The sequence below is a fragment of the Mustela putorius genome, unplaced genomic scaffold, assembly GCF_011764305.1.
Source record: "Mustela putorius furo isolate JIRA1106 unplaced genomic scaffold, ASM1176430v1.1 tig00003834_pilon_pilon_pilon, whole genome shotgun sequence".
NCBI classification, from domain to species: Eukaryota; Metazoa; Chordata; class Mammalia; order Carnivora; family Mustelidae; genus Mustela; species Mustela putorius.
This window is the reverse complement of record NW_025421987.1, coordinates 130426881-130445144: the sequence shown is the minus strand read 5'-3', so window position 1 is coordinate 130445144 and position 18264 is coordinate 130426881. Positions and strand designations below refer to the sequence as shown.

The window sequence follows — 18264 nt, the reverse complement described above, 5'->3', positions numbered from 1 at the left end:
CTAATCAGAATTTCTTTTTTATGTTTTCATTAGGTGTCCCCTGCACATACAAAAAAGAACCTGTTCGTATATCTAATGGAAATAAAATATGGACACTGAAGTTATCTCATAATATTTCAAATAAGACTCCACTTGTCCTCCTCCATGGTTTTGGAGGTGGACTTGGACTCTGGGCACTGAATTTTGGAGATCTTTGCACCGGTAGACCCGTCTATGCTTTTGACCTGTTGGGCTTTGGACGAAGTAGTAGGCCCAGGTTTGACAGCGATGCGGAAGAAGTGGAGAATCAGTTTGTGGAATCCATTGAAGAGTGGAGATGTGCCCTAGGACTGGACAAAATGATTTTGCTTGGACACAACTTGGGTGGGTTCTTGGCTGCTGCTTACTCACTGAAGTACCCATCAAGGTAAGTGAAACTGACAGAAGGGAGGCACCCAAGTGCTAGTCTCTAGTTCTTGTCCTTGGTGGTTGTTGTCTGAGCCTTACAAGACAGATTCTCTTAAAGGAGGTCAAATAGCCGCAACCAATGGCCGATTTAGTAGCCAATATAATGATGTCAGGGTTTTCCTGTTACACATGCTACACATTGGTAGAAGGCTTGAGAAAGGACTTTCTATTTGCCAAACTTAGAATGTTTACAATTTAAGCCACAAGTAAAAACTGTTTTGGTGGTATTGTTTATTATTATTGTTATCATTAGACCTGTGGATTGAGCAGTCTTTGCCTAACTTTTCCAGGTTATAATAAGCTCTAAGACAAATGCAAAGGTGAGAAATTAGAAGCCCTGCATGCCAGTGCTATCTTTGGGCTTAGAGCAAATCCTTCAACCTTGAAGCTTTAGTTTTCTCACTTATAAAGTACAGAAAATATATCTGCAAGTTATATCTGACAGGGCTTTTATTATGCTGTGCCCTACCTTTATGGCTACAAAATTATTTTTCGAAGTAATTGAATTAATGACTTCAGAATTTTGCTTCAGAATCTTGTAATATCTCCCATCTTTACCTTATTTTCTCATACTATATCCTATTATTTATTTCAACTCTGATTGGAGGTCATTTGTGCTAAGAAAATAGAATGAAAGCTTTTTTTTTTTGCTTAACTTTTAGAAAGAAACAAAAAATCAAAATTTTATGTTTCCAACATATTTTTCCATTGGACTAATTTTTAAATCCAAAATTGCAACCAACTTTGACATTGAAGTCTGAATAAGAAATGAGATGATGGTTATTTTCAGACTATACGTATGTACCTATGAAGCTGCCCCATTGCATAACTCCAGGTTTGTTGAAGTGCAGAGCAGCAGCCCTGTGTAACTGAGGTTTTCTTCCCCTAGAAGAGCCGACTTTTTCTCTGTAGATTCTTTATCTCAACTTAAGCATTAACACTTGGTTTTTCTGGAGAGTTTGTAGTTCTGTGTGTGGTAGATGGTGTAGTCTTGTCACTTGGCAGACCCCTTCTCTCAAAAGAAATCCAAATTTTTTCTAGTTGGCTTTTAGGGTTTACTGTCTTTTATTGTGTTCTATTCCCAATGGAAAGTAAGAGAAGATGAAATGGATACCTTTCTGGCATAAGATAACAGGGCCATTGGGGTCGGGGTTGGTTGGGCTTTCTTTGTTTCTTATCAGGAGTTTATTATGTCTATCTTGTGGTATTTATTCTTTGGCAGGGTGATACAGGACTATATGGGTTAGAGTCTGGCCATGAAACCCCTAAGTCTTAGAATCCTGACCTTTCATGGCTATTTATTGTCAGTTGGTGAAGTTTTCATTTGCAGTTATGAAGTGCTCTGAAGAAATCAGTGATTCAGAAGAGAATGAAACACTTTGAAATAATCTATGAAAGAGAATAGTAAAATAGTTTTAACAACATGGTGGGCAGAACAGGTGTCTAAAGCAAAGCCAATGATCCCTGCATTGGGATTACTACATTTTAGAAAATGGTTTTTGAATGCTTGTACCTAATGCTAGGAAATAAAACTAAAGTACTATATCGGGAACAAGAATCACTAAGTATTAGTAAATAGATAAATATGAGAATGCTTGAAATAATTAGCATGTTTAAATTGGCTGAATTTTTTGAAGAACTATATAGATTGTGGTGGATATTGAATTGAAGCCTGTGTTCTTTACTGCATAACTTATATTATTATTATTATTATTATTTTTAATTTCATTCCTTAAGATTTAATTTATTTATTTGACAGACAGAGATCACAAATAGGCAGAGAGGCAGGCAGGGAGAGAGAGAGAGAGAGGAGGAAGCAGGGTCCCCACTGAGCAGAGAGCCAGACGTGGGGCTCGATCCCAGGACCCTGGGACCATGACGCGAGCCGAAGGCAGAGGCCTTAACCCTCTGAGCCACCCAGGCACCCCCATAACTTACATTATTAAACACAAGTTTGTTTCAAAATAGTGAGATTCTCTGGATTTTCAAGATCCCAAATCCTGAGTGAAATTCAGTCAGATGACTGTGGTTGGCACATAGTACGTGCCTAGTGTTAAATGAATGAAACAAGGAAGCCATCAGACTGAGGTGGCTCTATAAGCAAACCAAAATCTAAGCCTGTAAGTACTTCAAGGTTATGAAATTACAAGACCAGTGCTCTAACCACTGAGCAATGGAGCCCAAGGTTATGAAATTAAAACCTAGGAACAACCAATCACAAATAGCCTACTGGGCTTTAAGCCAATCAGATAGTTTCTTTGCTTCCACACCTTTTCTATGTAAGTCTTTATTCTGCCCTTCTTAGTGGAGCACATCCAACCACTCAGGTATGGCATTGCTATATTCAAATTGATTTTTGCTCAAATATACTCTTAAAATTTTCAGTATGCCTAGTTTATCTTTTGACAATATTAACTGAGGATGGAGCTATGTGCTCTAAATGTCTCTTACCTAACTCACTTGATCCAGCTTTTCTTTCTTTCTTTTTTTCTGTGCTTTTTGTTGGTAATTTCACTTTTTTAAAAATTTTATTTTATTTATTTTTTTAAAATTTTTAATTTTTTATAAACATATAATATATTTTTATCCCCAGGGGTACAGGTCTGTGAATCGCCAGGTTTACACACTTCATAGCACTCACCAAAGCACATACCCTCCCCAATATCCATAACCCCACCCCCCTTCTGCCAACCCCCATCCCCCAGCAACCCTCAGTTTGTTTTGTGAGATTAAGAGCCACTTATGGTTTGTCTCCCTCCCAATCCCATCTTGTTTCATTTATTTTTCTCCTACCCCCTTAAGCCCCCATGTTGCATTACCACTTCCTCATATCGGAGATCATATGATAGTTGTCTTTCTCCACTTGACTTATTTCGCTAAGCATGATACGCTCTAGTTCCATCCATGTTGTCGCAAATGGCAAGATTTCATTTCTTTTGATGGCTGCATAGTATTCCATTGTGTATATATACACATCTTCTTTATCCATTCATCTGTTGATGGACATCTAGGTTCTTTCCATAGTTTGGCTATTGTGGACATTGCTGCTATAAACATTTGGGTGCACATGCCCCTTCGGATCACTATGTTTGTATCTTTAGGGTAAATACCCAGTAGTGCAATTGCTGTGATCCAGCTTTTCTAAAAAGACTTTTTTTTTTTTTTTTTAAAGAGCAGTGTTAAGTTTACAACAAAATTTAGAGGGAGGTACAGACGTTTCCCAAATAATTCCTGCCTCTACATGTGCATAGCCTTCCCCACTGGCACATTTTTATTGTGCTGTCATGAGATTAAAGTAAATCTCTGCTTTTCTGAAAGATTTTGCAGGGAGAAGGATGAGAAGATTCATTTATTTTTTCTTATTTTATTTTTTTTTCAAAGATTTTATTTATTTATTTGACAGAGATCACAAGTAGGCAGAGAGGCAGGCAGAGAGAGAGAGAGGAGGAAGCAGGCTCCCCGCTGAGCAAGAGGTCGATATGGGGCTCGATCCCAGGACCCCGGGATCATGACCTGAGCCGAAGGCAGAGGCTTTAACCCCCTGAGCCATCCAGGAGCCCAAATGAGATTCATTTAATTTCCTTCACTCACTGTGCCTTTTTCCTTGTCTCTTTTTTTCTCCTAATGGACTTTAAGAGAGCTACTTCATTCTTTGCCTCCTCAGGTATATCAAATATATTCTTTCCTTTTATTTTTCTTTCTGAAGTAAAACAATTTCTCCTTAATTCTTTAATTCTACTTAATTACTGTTTCTATGCATGCAGGGAAAAAAAAACCCACACAACTTTTTTTTTTTTCTTAAAGATTTTATTTATTCATTTGACAGAGATCACAAGTAGGCAGAGAGGCAGACAGAGAGAGAGGAAAGGAAGCAGGCTCCCTGCTGAGCAGAGAGCCTGATGGGGGGCTGGATCCCAGCACCCCGAGATCATGACCTGAGCTGAAGACAGACTGGGCTTTAACCCACTGAACCACCCAAGTGCCCCACAAAACTTTTTTTTTTACTTAGTCCAGAGCTATTTCTGTCCTCATTTTATGGGCAGCCCCATTCTTTTATTCCTTGTTGTTGTTGTTGTTGTTTTTGTTTTTTTGATTTTTTTTTTTTTAAGATTTATTTATTTGAGAGAGAGAGAAAGTATGAGAGTGCACAGGAGTGAGGGGAGGCAAAGGGATAGGGAGAGAGACTGTCAAGTACACTCCCAACTGAGTGCAGAGCCTGACACCAGGGTTGATCCCACAACCCTGAGATCATGACCTGAGCCAAAGAGTCAGAGGCTTAACCAACTAAACCACCCAAGTGCCCCTTTTCCTTGTTTATTTTTATAGGACAGTTTGAGGAGAAGAATGAAAGTGCCTAGTTTACTAGATTAATATACTTGTTTAGGAAGCATTCTTTGCTAGAGAATGGGTAGTTTTTTTTTCCCCTAATTTTTGGTACATTAGGTCAGCCTGGGTGCTTCATCTTTATGAGCAGCAGAATGCCTCTATCCACAGAAGTGGTTTTATGGCATAACTTGTGGCAGTAGTCACATATTTTCCTGATTCTTGATATGGTTGGAAACTGATCATTCAGCAACTGTGATGCTTTATGTAAAAGCAACTGGATAATTCCTCCATTGAAATATTGGTGATGACTAAAATCCTCTAACATTAACATTATATTCCTGTAGGTCGGTTGTGTTTAAAGAATGTCGAGTGACTGTTTGTGTTTAGAAGGCTTAAGGTATGCTGGGGAAGAGACACAACTTAACCACCCGAAGAGTAGGAAGCTGTTGAGGGTTGTGAAGGGGAGTGGACAGGTCTGTGAGAACTCTTGATGAGAACCTGGCTCAATGTGGTACCTTAAAGAAGTGCCATGTAAGCTGAAGTTGAGTATCAAAGGGAAGTAGCAGGAGAACATTCTATGCAATGGGGACAGAAATTGCTGTGTAGACATCTGAGCCATTCAGGAAAGGCCATGTGGCTGGTGAGCAGAGAAGTTAGGAACTGGTTTGTAGGTTGGGCCCCAGCCTGATTCCCATGTTCCATCCCTTCAAATGACCTTTGTTCATCTCAGTTCTCTTACTGTGATGTATAATAGAGATGCCATTGTAGTTTCACTTATGAATTAATGTGCTGTGTCCAAGCAGCAGGGCCACTCGTGGTGTGAGGTGTTGTGGGCTGCCATTCTGCCTGATCCCTTCATGTCTGGTCCCTTAATGTGGGCCTGGGGAGAGAGTAGACCAAACCAATAGGAATAGCCCAATATGCTATCTCCTTTCCTTGGGTGTGTACTACTTTGTGCTGCTAATTTTCCTTTCCTTCTGGCCCCTGCTGCTCAGGACACCATAAACACCGTGTTATAAACTAAGGAAAAGGAGACTATAGTAACTTTTATTAACTTAGAAAGTGTTTAGCAAAGAGAATAGATACAATAGAAGGGTTACAAACTGGTCTTTACTTCTGCACAAAATGACTTTGAGATCATCAGACCTTGCAGCCTTGCCTGGCTCTATTTCCTGACTGTACAGAGTGGGCTGAGTGTTTCCTGTCCTCCTCCCTCTGGAAGAAAGGCTGCTGTAGTTGACCTGAAGTTGATCTTTTGTTTGTTCTCTGGGCCTGCTGCATTCTCCCCCCAGAGGCTCAGAGCCAATGGGAAATACCTGGGGCTAAATTTATTTTGAGAATGCCTTGCCTGTACACTGACTAGAGTTCTTCCTGTTCCTTCTCCTCGTTCCTTTCCTTGTTGTGTAAGTGTGTCCTATAGATTCTCGTGTGCATTTTGGATCTGAGCCTGAGTGTTCTTGTTGTATTATTTCTGCCTGGTGCCTGACTTTAAAGCTCATGAAAGTCAGGTTTATATAATATATGCTTGTTAGCATTCAGACTCAGTTATCCCTGCATTTTGGAGCAGATGTTAGCCACTGCTTTGCCCTTTAGGCTGTAATCTGCTCACCGCTCACCATCTTTAAATTCAAGACTTGCTCTGATGACTAACCTGAAGAGGAATGCCTCTTTAAGTGTTTAGAAGCTGATGAGCTTCTCTTTTTTCTGCTCTGCCAATTCTTTGTTTTTCCTGTAGTTGGATTTTTAAAAAATATTTTATTTATCACAAGTAGGCAGAGAGGCAGGCAGAGACAGAGGAGGAAGCAGGCTCCCTGCTGAGCAGAGAGCCCAATGTGGGGCTCTATCCCAGGACCCTGGAATCATGACCTGAGCTGAAGGCAGAGTCTTTAAGTCACTGAGCTACCCACGTGCCCCTTTGTAGTTTGAATCAGTCTCGTGTTTCTTGACAAAGATGTCTGATAGGATGACTCAAGTGTGCTGTCTGGCTAGACCCTTCCTTACCCCTGGGTATGAACTAACAATCCCATCAGGCTACCTGCTATGGAATATTAGAGGGTTAGATCTAGATTACTATAATTGTTTAGATATACATTAAAACAAATTAAATTATATCAGATGAGGAGATAATCTTTTCACTAGAAGAGTTGGTGAGAAGATAGCCTGAGAACTTGGTCTGGTGCAACATTATAACCTGTGAGCCAAAACCTATGATCAGGCTTTCCTGAAGAATAAAAATTAAATTACTCACTGCTCACATGGTTCCAGCTCCATGTGAGTCTTCCCATGCTCTTTGAAAAAAGTCTTCTCTGGTAGTCTTCCTAGTTTTGCTAGTATAACTAGCTAACATTTACTAGATATTTATTATTCAGTAGCCACAACCTAAGTGCTCATATGGTCTATCTTTTTAATGAGTCTTAAAACCAAAATAAGCAACAGTTATTTTCTGAGGTCTTTTACATGTAATGATGCAAATGATTTATAATTCCAGTTTAGAAAATTTTGCAGAGCTTTTAAAAAAGTATTTTCAGACTTTTTAGACTATAACCCCTCAATAAGAATTATATATGTGTGTGTCTGAAATAAAAGTGTCATGGAAGGCTTGTTACATACTTTTCTGTTTCAAATTATACAACTAAAAAGACTGCAGACTGACTCTGAGTAAATTTTCCTACCCACTAGTAGGTAGTGACCTGCAAGATTCCTATAAGAAATAATGGTGTTATAATGTCATCTGGGGACCAGAAAAATCCAGATTGGACTAAATCCTAGATTATTCTATGAATGTAGTTTTGGGTTTTTGTTTTTGTTTTTGTTTTTTAATTTGACAGAGAGAATATGAGCAGGGGACAAGCAGACTCCCCATTGAGTGAGGAGCACAACATGAGGCTGGATTCCAGGACCCTGAAATCATGACCTGAGCTGAAGTCAGATGCTTAACCCACTGAGCCACCCAGGCGCCCCTATGGATATAGTTTATAAAATTTGTATATTCTTATAGACAGGGACTGAAAGGAAACCTGGGAAAAACACAATACTCCATATGTTTACTGAACACCTACTATGTACTAAGCACCATGCTAAGCTGAAGACAGATCGAGAAATTGTTGGGTCAGTTCACTTCCTTTTAAAAAAAAAAAGGCATTTTCTTAGGGCACCTGGGTGGCTCAGTGGGTTAAAGCCTCTGCCTTCAGCTCGGGTCATGATCCCAGGGTCCTGGGTGGCTCGGTGGGTTAAAGCCTCTGCCTTCAGCTTGGGTCATGATCCCAGGGTCCTGGGATTGAGCCTGCATCAGACTCTGCTCAGCAGGGAGCCTGCTTCCTCCTCTCTCTCTGCCTGCCTTTCTGCCTACTCTCTCTGTGTCAAATAAATCTTAAAAAAAAATTTTTTTTTAAAGTAATCTTTACTATATAAACTTTGCATGATTTGTTAAACTGGTATTTTCATCTAGGGGCACTATTTTGAAGATCCATATCAAACAAGGCAAGCTAAAACGAAGGTGGAACCAACAATCACTTAGCTAGAGATAGATGAGACTTAACCTCCTTCATGTTTCCTTTGTCCTCTCCCTTCTTTGATAAGCAGATAAGAGCTGAGAGCAAACTGAGCTGGATATCAAAATAAATTTGTAACAAAATTTAATTATCTTTCAGGGTAAAGTATGTTTAGATATATCAGAAATCTTTGCTGCTTTCAACTAGGTGACTGTTTCATTAATTCCACCCAGACTTCTGGCGTGCTTTCCCTTCCCCTTCCCCTCCTCCAGATCTCACTGTAGACTGTGGTAACAGGAATTTAGGGAGAATTCATTATCAGTTAGTCTCTGCCATTAAAAAATAAACTCCTTTCCATCCCCCTTCCCATGCACTATTAGAAAATATTCTCCTAAAACTTTTAAGAGTGAAGACACTCTTAAGTATATGGGAATCTCACTTATCACATATCTCCATACAGATTGGTAGTTACATTCTACAGATGCTTTGAAATCTTGAGTAGGGTTAGGACTGGCCTAGAGTTGATAAAAGTTAAGCTTTACCATTACTGATAGGTTATCTTATGTTGCTTGGTCTATTCTTGGGATAGAGCCTTCTACCCAGTGACTTGTTGGCATCAGTTAGTATACGGGAGTCAGAGATTTTGGGGACTCCCTACTTCTGCATGTCTTGGAGCAGATCACATAGAGCATCTCAGCCTTCCTTCTCATCTACGAGATGAAAGATTGGGCCCTTGGAGCTCTGTGCACTAGGTCCATGCTCTAAAGCTTTCTGTTTGAGAAAATGCAGTCAAAGCGAAGGACTCATTACTAACTCATCTTTGTCTGTGGTGGCAAAAATAATAAAACATTTTGTTTTGGGAATAATAGCCGTCTGTGCCCATGTTCTGGTTTCAGTTATGACTTTGGAAAGCACTGTCCGTTCATCCTTGGAAAGTTTTTTCTGGCATTTGATGGCTGTTTTGGTTATAGTTGAATATTATTTGTGTCATGAAGACCTTTATGCTTTATTTAGAATCGTAATGACATAAATACCGTGATGCAGGCACATGGAAGTATTGCTGATAGTTTTGGTTTTCCCTTAGCAGGAAGAGGTTTTCAGAAGATGGAAAAATTAGAACTATTAGTGATACAAAACAATTTTATATGAGATTTCGCTGAAAATTTTCTATGTCTTTGGTCAGTAAAGAAGAAAATTAACAAAGGGTTAGGAATAGAATCTGAGGTCAGTATATCATGATACTCTGGGTAGCCCTACCCATGTGCTCATGTTCACCGAACTAGGAGAAATTTCTGCCACATTATACATTAGCTCTGTGTTTGTGAAAAGTTCCCTTAAAAGTCCTTTTGAACCCACCTAAAGTGCTAATGCCTAACGTTTTTAGAATGATTGGCTTACAGGAGAGAACTGTTGTTGGTGTCTAAAGCTATTTTATAAGTGTGATATTACTCTTCAGTCATTTCTGCAGTGTCAACCTTGTGCTGCATGGAGACACTGGGCTTTTTTGAGTTGTCAGTGATCTGTATCATCTGCCGGGGGTGGCTTCAACAATGAATACCATTCCTCAAGAGTAACCACACAGTTATGTGCCCTTCCACATACCCTTTTTTATCCACATTTGCATATGTGAAAAATGAAGCTCTCCTCCTACCATCCACCTCTCAAGTCCTACCAAATCTGAAAGTTTACATGTAATAACATGATATAACTGGTCAGCCACTGATCTTCTCTTTAATGTGAAATTTTGGAAGGCGTTTTTTTTCTACCTTTGCTCTATAAATCATGTTAATTCTTTAGAGTCCTAGGATGAGTTTGCCAAATGAAATTATGTATATGTTCTTCCTCCAACAGGGTTAATCATCTCATTTTGGTGGAGCCTTGGGGTTTTCCTGAGCGACCAGACCTTGCTGATCAAGACAGACCAATCCCAGTGTGGATCAGAGCCTTGGGAGCGGCACTGACTCCCTTTAATCCTTTAGCTGGCCTCAGGATTGCAGGACCCTTTGGTGAGTGCTTATATTTGTGTCCTAGAAAGGCAAAATGTTTACAGATTGGCAGTAGAGGAGTATATACTGATCACCATTGTTAGTCAAAATCTTAAAAAACAAGCTGAATCTTTTTCTCCTCCTCCTCTGAATTACTGAATTACTTTTTTTCCTCCCCTAAAAAATATCAGCCCATTCATAAAAATAATGAAACCAGGATCATCTCAAAGAGGAGTCTTTATGTTGTAAATATTATAGGTAATTGGCAAAACTGAGAAGGTAGGAAATGCAGCCCTGGGGTTAGTCAACCCAGGGCATGGGGAGAAGTGCTGCATGTTGACCTGTTGGTGACGTTAGAGAGCCTTTGGCTAGTTGATGATACCCAGCTGGCAGATCACAGAGCCTGACATGATTGCCTGTGGAGATAACAGGTATGATCACATGATCAGATTCCCTTCTTGCCCCATAATGTCAGAGTGTTAAGAAGATAAAATCATCCTTTTCCACAGAGATTTTGGGGACTCCTGATTTGTGTTTCTGGTCACATTTTGAAGTACCAGTGTTTAGTGTCTGATTTAATTTCATTTGACTCTCAGCTGCTCTGTTTCCATGCCAAAGCCCAGGGACTCTCCTTTCCCTCATTGTTACCAGTGATGGTGGTCTGGACCTCCACTGTCCCTCTTATAACTTGTATCAGTGAGTCCTTTTAACTTCAAGTAGCTGAACACGTAAGTGGTTTAAACCATAGGGCCTTTCATTATTGCCTTAACAAGCAGGATGGAGGCAGGTGGTTTTAGTATTTGTTCTAGTAGCTGGCTCATTGACATTGGGGTTTGGACCTGCAACCATGATTCTCTTGACCTTTTTCCTCATGGTGTTTGATGGCTGCTATGGCAGGAAGCCCCATCCCACAAAGCAGCACTCTGAGCAAGAAGAAAGGAATGAATGGAAAATGGTCTCCTCTGGCTATTCTGTCCTACTGCCTCCATCTGGGATAAGGAGAGCCATGGTACTGCCCAGGGATTGGATGGGCGACCACACCACACTCCTTCAGTGCTCTGACAGATAGCCGTTCTTTCCCACCCTCAACCACTCACCCCTCCTGAGTAGAGTCACTTCTCTCAGGTACTTGGTCCTCCTTTGATGGACTATTTAAGAACTTCATTTAGTCTGTGCAGTCCTGAAATGTAAATGAATTGTGCTTGATTACAGTTACACAGGGAGCAATTATGGGAAGAGTAAAATATGAAAAGAAACTAGGAGACAAGGGAGGGAGGATGCCTACGAAGGGCCCTCTCATGCCATGCCTTGTCTCCCACTACTGCTTGTGTGTTGTCAGGGTGGGACATGATTTAGAAAATCAACCACGTCATAAGAATTTTCTGTGGAGCTGTACAGTTCCTTCAGAGGCAGGAAAGAGAGCCAGGAAAGAAGTAAGACTTTGCTAGAATAATGGGCAGTGATAGCAGAAAGGGAAACTGACTAGCCCCTGGGGCCCCAGGAGGGAAAATAATGACCAGATGGAGGCTTCTACTCTTCATCCTTTTTCCTCTGGGGAAAGGATGTCCCTATCTCTCACCTCAGGGGTGGACTTCCTTAGCTGGGAGAATTGGCAATGTCCCAAGCAGAAACCCTGGATTTATTTTTGCACAGAAAGACTTGTATATTCCAGTTTGCTTCATTTGGATATTAATGTGTTATAAGTATGGGAGAAATACAAATTAAAAAGTGAACTTGAGCTGCTCTATTCGCCTGCCATGTTTAATAGAATTTATTTTCCTACAAAAACAAGTTTTAGAAAATTAACTTGTGTGTTTTGGGCTCCTGAAGCACTTCTGTAAGGCAATATGGAATACTCCTTATCTCTTATTTTAATTCTTAGGGAACTTGAAGAACTTGAGGGTGACTGAAGTTGAAAAGTAGATGTTTCCTGTACCGTAGATCTTCTTAGAAACTTTTGCTGTTCGAAAGGGTATTAAGTCTCCCCAAGTGCATGGGAGATGCCAGTCAGCATGGTTCCAGTTCACATGATGACTGCAGAATGTGCTCTTTTCTACCTAAAGTATACACTTGAATATGTGTAGATTTGTATGCATATAACATACATTCTATAAGCAAACACAAAACCTTTCTCTATTAGTCTGTCATTTAACTATAATTTAAAACATTTGTTTCCTCTTACTTAGGTTTAAGTCTAGTGCAGCGTTTAAGGCCTGATTTCAAACGGAAGTATTCGTCAATGTTTGAAGATGACACGGTGACAGAGTACATCTACCACTGTAATGTGCAGACTCCAAGGTAAGGGTGAGGATTCTGAATTTACTATGTTGATGTTTTATACTTTTCTTCTTTGAAAACATGGGAGGACTCTAGGAGATTTTTATCAGTAGTTAACTGACTAATACTTCTAATTTACTTATTTATGCATGGAGTGCCTAGTATGTAAAACACTGTACTGGATGCCAATGAGAGACTAAGCAGGATGTCTTCCGCCAAAGTGCTTATGGTTAAGTTAAGGAAGCTTTGGTCCTAGGTACCTCTAGGAGGTAGCTGGAGTTGAGAGGAAAAGAAGAATTTCAAGCATTTCCAAATTGAGTATGCATACTTTACCAAAAAAGGGCGACTGAAGTGCAAAAGTCGATGTTTCCTGTACCGTGGATCTCTTAAACTTTTGCTGTTCGAAAGGGTATTAAGTCTCCCCAAGTGCATGGGAGATGCCAGTCAGCATGGTTCCAGTTCACGTGATGACTGCCCTCCTCTTTTGGTGAGCACTTTTTAATGATCCTGGATCAGCATGACAAACACAGCTACATGGGTGAAGAGTAAGTGAGGCTGAAGACTGGGAGGAGGGTTTTGCAGGTATTTTGACAGTGATTAGAAGAGGGGAGAAAGAAGGAGGAAGAGCCTGTGAACATGGTAGCCACAGGGAGAGGGAGAGCCAAACAGAGAGAGGTGATTCCTATTTTTTAAAATATATGACTTATGGACATAAGATATAAGACAACAGTGGAGAAAACAGCCTGAAGATAGTGGGGACCTAGAAGGAGCCTGGAAGACAAGACCCTGGAGTTGCTAGGGAGAGGGTCAGGCACAGTGTAGGCAGAGGAGAGTTCCATTTCTCATTGCTTCATGATGTACCAGGATTGCTGGGGTTGTCAAATATGTGATTCCCAAGCCCTGTTCTGAGACTGATTCGGTGATCCTGGGCTGATTTTTATGCTTCAGATTATGATTTTAATGCTTTAGATGACTCTAGTGTAGGTGGGCCATGGGCCATACTTCCAGGACCTGGAAGTGGTACCTCAGCCTTTCCAAGTGGAGGCTCGGGTACAAGGTGGAGAGGCTAGGTGAAGAGCCAGCCTCCCTCAGTTTTGGCATAGGACATGCACACCTGCTTTATTAAAGGGTCGAGGCTGTGGCAGCTGTTGTGGTAGAACGATTGCCTTAGTCTTTTTAATAAAGCAGGTTAGAGGTTCTCCGCCAAGAGTGAAGGAAGCTTGGAGAGGTTTTGGGGTCCTGAAGAGACTGACATTTTGTGGCTCACTAGGCCATTGGATCTGGTGGATAAGGACTTCACACGCTACTGACTTGTTCCAACAGTTTTTAGTGCTGAGCTCCAGGTACATCATCTGGTTTACTGCTTGGGCTTCATACTTTATTCACTTACATTTCAGGATTATGTGTGTCTGTGTAGTGCTGGTTTGTTGTCTTTCTTGTGGTAGAACTTGAATTCTTCATAACAGACAGTTCAGAGTTGTGCCTAGTACTGCAAGGAAACAGAAGTGACAGCAACTCTATCCTGGGAGTTTGCAAAGTGCTGTGTGCTCTTTCATGTGATGATCAGTCAAGTGTGGGCAAAGGAAAAAGATACAAAGGCTCAAGAAAGCAAATTTATTATACTCACGGGTCCTGGGCGGGGGGAGGGGAGTGTCACTTAATGCCATGAGGGTTTCAGGGAAGCAGCAGATTTTGGTCAGGTGGCAGAAAACAGTAAAAGGGAAAGTTGAGGCCAGAACTTTCATTGGGTTCTTCAGGAAAGGCAAGGAGGGGTGTAGCAGACAGTTTAGGATGGGGTAGTTGAATCATTGCAGTGGGCTCTAGGAGATATAGAGGTGGTCTCATTGCCTGGTGCCTGGCCCTGGGCTGGTTAAGGCAGAGGAAATCCCTCCTGGATGTGTGGGCGGTACAGAAGAGGCATGGCTCAGGATTGGTTAGTTGGCACACGACAGGCATGTTCCTAGTTGAATCTTTTGCTGTCTCTAAGAATGGGTTAGCTCCAGGAGACATAGTCTCTCCCTAGGTAGAAAGGTTTTTTTAAACATTAAATGTCTTTCTATGTAGAAAATTAAAAATATAAATACACATTCCACATTTCTTATTTTGGTACTGGTTTTTTAACTATAACAGGTAAAAACCTGGTGCCATGCACATGTTGAAAAGTTACCTTCTACATTTGAAACAAGTTACAGTAGGAAAAAAAATTTTTTTTAGCTCTCCCCACAGGCAGTTTAATGATAGGGTTGCATGTTTGATTTAGAAGAGGGTGACTTTTAATCCACTAGAGTTCAGAATCCTTGTTTATCAAACAAAAGCATGTATCTTCTGTGGGAGTTGTTTCTTATACTTCCTAGTATATTATTTTCTATTCAGACTGAGGTTTTTCCTAAATGGGGGAGAAGCTAAACATGAGTGTTTTTCATGGGGGTGGGGGTGCAGTTCATACTCATCCCTCAAAGTCATATGTGTGTTGTTTTCCTTTTCTTTAAGTGGTGAGACAGCATTCAAAAATATGACTATTCCTTATGGATGGGCAAAAAGGCCAATGCTCCAGCGAATTGGTAAAATGCACCCTGACATTCCAGTTTCGGTGATCTATGGCGCCCGATCCTGCATAGACGGCAATTCTGGCAACAGCATCCAGTCTTTACGACCACATTCATATGTGAAGACAATAGTAAGTGTGTGGCTTAGTTTGGGCTTTCCGTTGTAGGTGAATCCTACTGTGTTATGTTTGCTTTCAGTGAGGTTTCACTTTCACATGCTTTCAGATCTGAGCTAGACTTCCAGCTTCCATCAGGACCTTTTGTCACTTGTGATGAGGGACAGGGTTTGACCCACACACGTTTTCATGTGCAGACTGGCCGTGCCTGTCCTTAGAGCTGTGGTATCTCCAAGGTGGGAGTGGGACATGCCCGTGGCACCTATCCAACTCCCACCTCACAAGGCAGCATGTTCTCACTTCATTCATTTTGATTTGCTGGCCCCGTCATTAGTGGTCAGTTTGGAATTTTTTTTTGCATATAAAATTTTAGTAAGGTCCAATAGATTTTTCTTTTCTCAGATTGTGTATTTGATGGAAATACATGGAAGTTGCTCATTCTTTTATGTTTTATTTCTGTGTAGCTGTTCTCTCTTTCATTGCTAAATGTCTTTGCTTATGTGTTTTATTAAGTGCTTTTGCTCACTGACCTTTGGACTCATTTTCCTTTCTCAGGCCATTCTTGGAGCAGGGCATTATGTGTATGCAGATCAACCAGAAGACTTCAACCAGAAAGTAAAGGAGATCTGTGACACTGTGGACTGAGAACACCGAAGAGGATATGGGAGAGCCTGCTGACTGATAGAATTCCTCAGCAATACTGTGCAGTCTCCCATGCAGAGTAGGGAATAAAACAACAAAACCAGCAGTCTTCTTGACTATACTTCGCACATATTTTCTTTATGAAGTTGCTTGCACATTTAAACCAGTTAGTGCCTTCTAGAAGAATGGCTTTCCTTTCTCCTATGCAAAATCGAAATATTCAAGAGTCTACAAATCTAATAGCTTTAATAAAAGGTTATTTGCCCCTCTGCTCTACTGAAAAATTATAATTTTTCAACTGAATTTTTTTTCATTTCTATCTAACTTTGCTTTGACAGGTACTTTTTATATTTCAGTCTATATTACCAATTTTAAAAGGTGATTACTGGGTCTATAATTTTATATATTGTAATGGTGCACTTTATTTTCTTTGCTTCTATTTACCATGTCTAATAACTGATATAGTTAATTGCAGTTTTGTGTGTTTTTAATGTGAAGAGTTATCACTTGTTTAGAATCTTTCACTTCATTTTTGAAATGGAGTAATGAAATACCGTTTTGGCTAAAAAGATGGGACTTCGATCACTAGTATTAATTTTTCTGATTTTCCTCTGTTCTATATTTAAGCCACATTTAACATTTTAAGTGTGGTCTATACTGATGTATCTGCAACCACATAATTCCTTAAGATATTTTATATGTGATATAATTCTATACTTCAGGGAAATATGACATTAGTTTTTAAGTGATTTAAGTACTAAACAGCCTTAACTAGAAGTGTGTCATTTCCCATCCCTCCCCATTAATACTGTTCTTTTCCATGAGCCAGGATGCAGCATAAGAAACAAATGACCTTCTGAGGGGATATTAAAACTGCTACCTTCCAGTAAGCCAATCATATATTGTCATTAACCTCTGACTCCTGTAGATGGGTGCTAAAACTGGATTCCATTTTTAACCACTAAAACAGAAAAATAGGTGGTGCTCTTATGTCTCATGGCACCAGAAATGGGATAGTGTTTGGTTGTTTGGTTTTTGTTTTTGAGGTTTGTGTTGGTTAAATAATACACATACTTGAAGTTATATTATAAAAGCTATATAAGGTTGATTGAACTATTTGACAATAACTACCATCAGGTGTAACACTTTCATGTTTTAAAATGAAGAAAACTTCTTGGAAACTGTGAAAATTGCCATGTGATAACTGGCTGCTGAGAAGACCCTCCAAAAAAGAAAATTGAATAGGATTGTCATCAACAAGGCATCTTTGCCTTATGTTGGCTAACATTGCTTGTCTAGGAGAAAGGTGGTTATGTAAATAAAAAGAGTGAACTGTTTATATGCAAATAAAGGTTGAGTGGTTTTGATTGTTGGTGTTTTAAATGGTTAATTAGGAAATCTGTAGTTAGGAAATGTAAGGTTGTATCACTGTGGATTAACTGCCATAAACATCGACATTGTCTTCCCTACAAAGGAATAGGCAAATTATACTGAAGCACAACAGCTTCCCAGTTAACAGTCTGTCTCACTTGGCACCTTAACTAGGTTACTGCAAAAGGTAACTTGAGTGCCAAGACAGGTTCATATTCCTCTACCTAACAAACAAAAGTAGCCTGTACTTTTTATTTAGTATCTTAGAGGGCTAGCTACAAGCCTTCAAGTGGTACAAATAATTTGGGTAATATTTTTGTATTTTTGACACACTCTCCAGTCTCTCTTAATTGGGTGACAGTTTTCACTTGTACAGGAAAGTTTCTGCAAAGGAAACTTGGTCTCAGCTCTTGGAAGGAAGTTACTAGTTCACTTAGTAAATGGAGTTTCTGACCACAGATGTGCGAAGTGATTCAGGAAAATTGTACCCAAATGTCAAGTGGAACTTACTTTCCTACCAACTATGTTTAAGAAATATTGTCATAATTCATTTTAAAAGTTAAATTTTCCCTTAGGTTATAGAATATGTAATTTGTGAATATTGAGCTAGCTGAGAAGGTCACAATCCTTAAATTCCTAAAAATACAGGGGGTGCTAAATGTTTCCCTAAAAAATTCTATTATAGTATTTGATCTTTGCTAAATTGTACATACCGTACTTCAACTTTATTTTACAGAATAAATTTTACTGTGATAGTTAAACAAGTCAGCTGCTGTATATTTTCTTGAGTTTTTGGTATAGCCCAGTCAGTTTATACTAGTTACCATAGGACCATGGATCCAGTGGGTGGGTATGCAGTAACGCTTGTTGGCTTTGGCAGGGGAGGCTGCTCTTCACTGCGCTGACCTCCATACAGGGGCTATTTTGGGTTCATGAGGTCCTTAGTGTGATGTCTGTTTCCGAAACTGCAAGAAAAATAGGCAAAAAGATATGAACAGATAGTTCGCAGAAAATAAAATGCAAATGCCCTTTAACACAGGAGGGTGTGCCTAATAAGGGAAGG

General features: G+C 40.0%; 1 protein-coding gene across 1 annotated transcript in view; it reads left to right on the top strand.

The window, feature by feature from the left end:
* The window catches only part of ABHD5 (abhydrolase domain containing 5, lysophosphatidic acid acyltransferase), a 32097-nt gene extending 14900 nt beyond the window's left edge, over positions 1–17197 (top strand). Inside the window, exons 3-7 of the mRNA XM_004774156.3 lie at positions 34–406; positions 10116–10270; positions 12436–12547; positions 15017–15203; positions 15744–17197. Coding sequence (XP_004774213.2) covers positions 34–406; positions 10116–10270; positions 12436–12547; positions 15017–15203; positions 15744–15833 — 917 coding nt within the window. The 3' untranslated portion in view covers positions 15834–17197. The remainder of the gene's footprint in view (positions 1–33; positions 407–10115; positions 10271–12435; positions 12548–15016; positions 15204–15743) is intronic.
* Positions 17198–18264: the final 1067 nt, after the last annotated feature.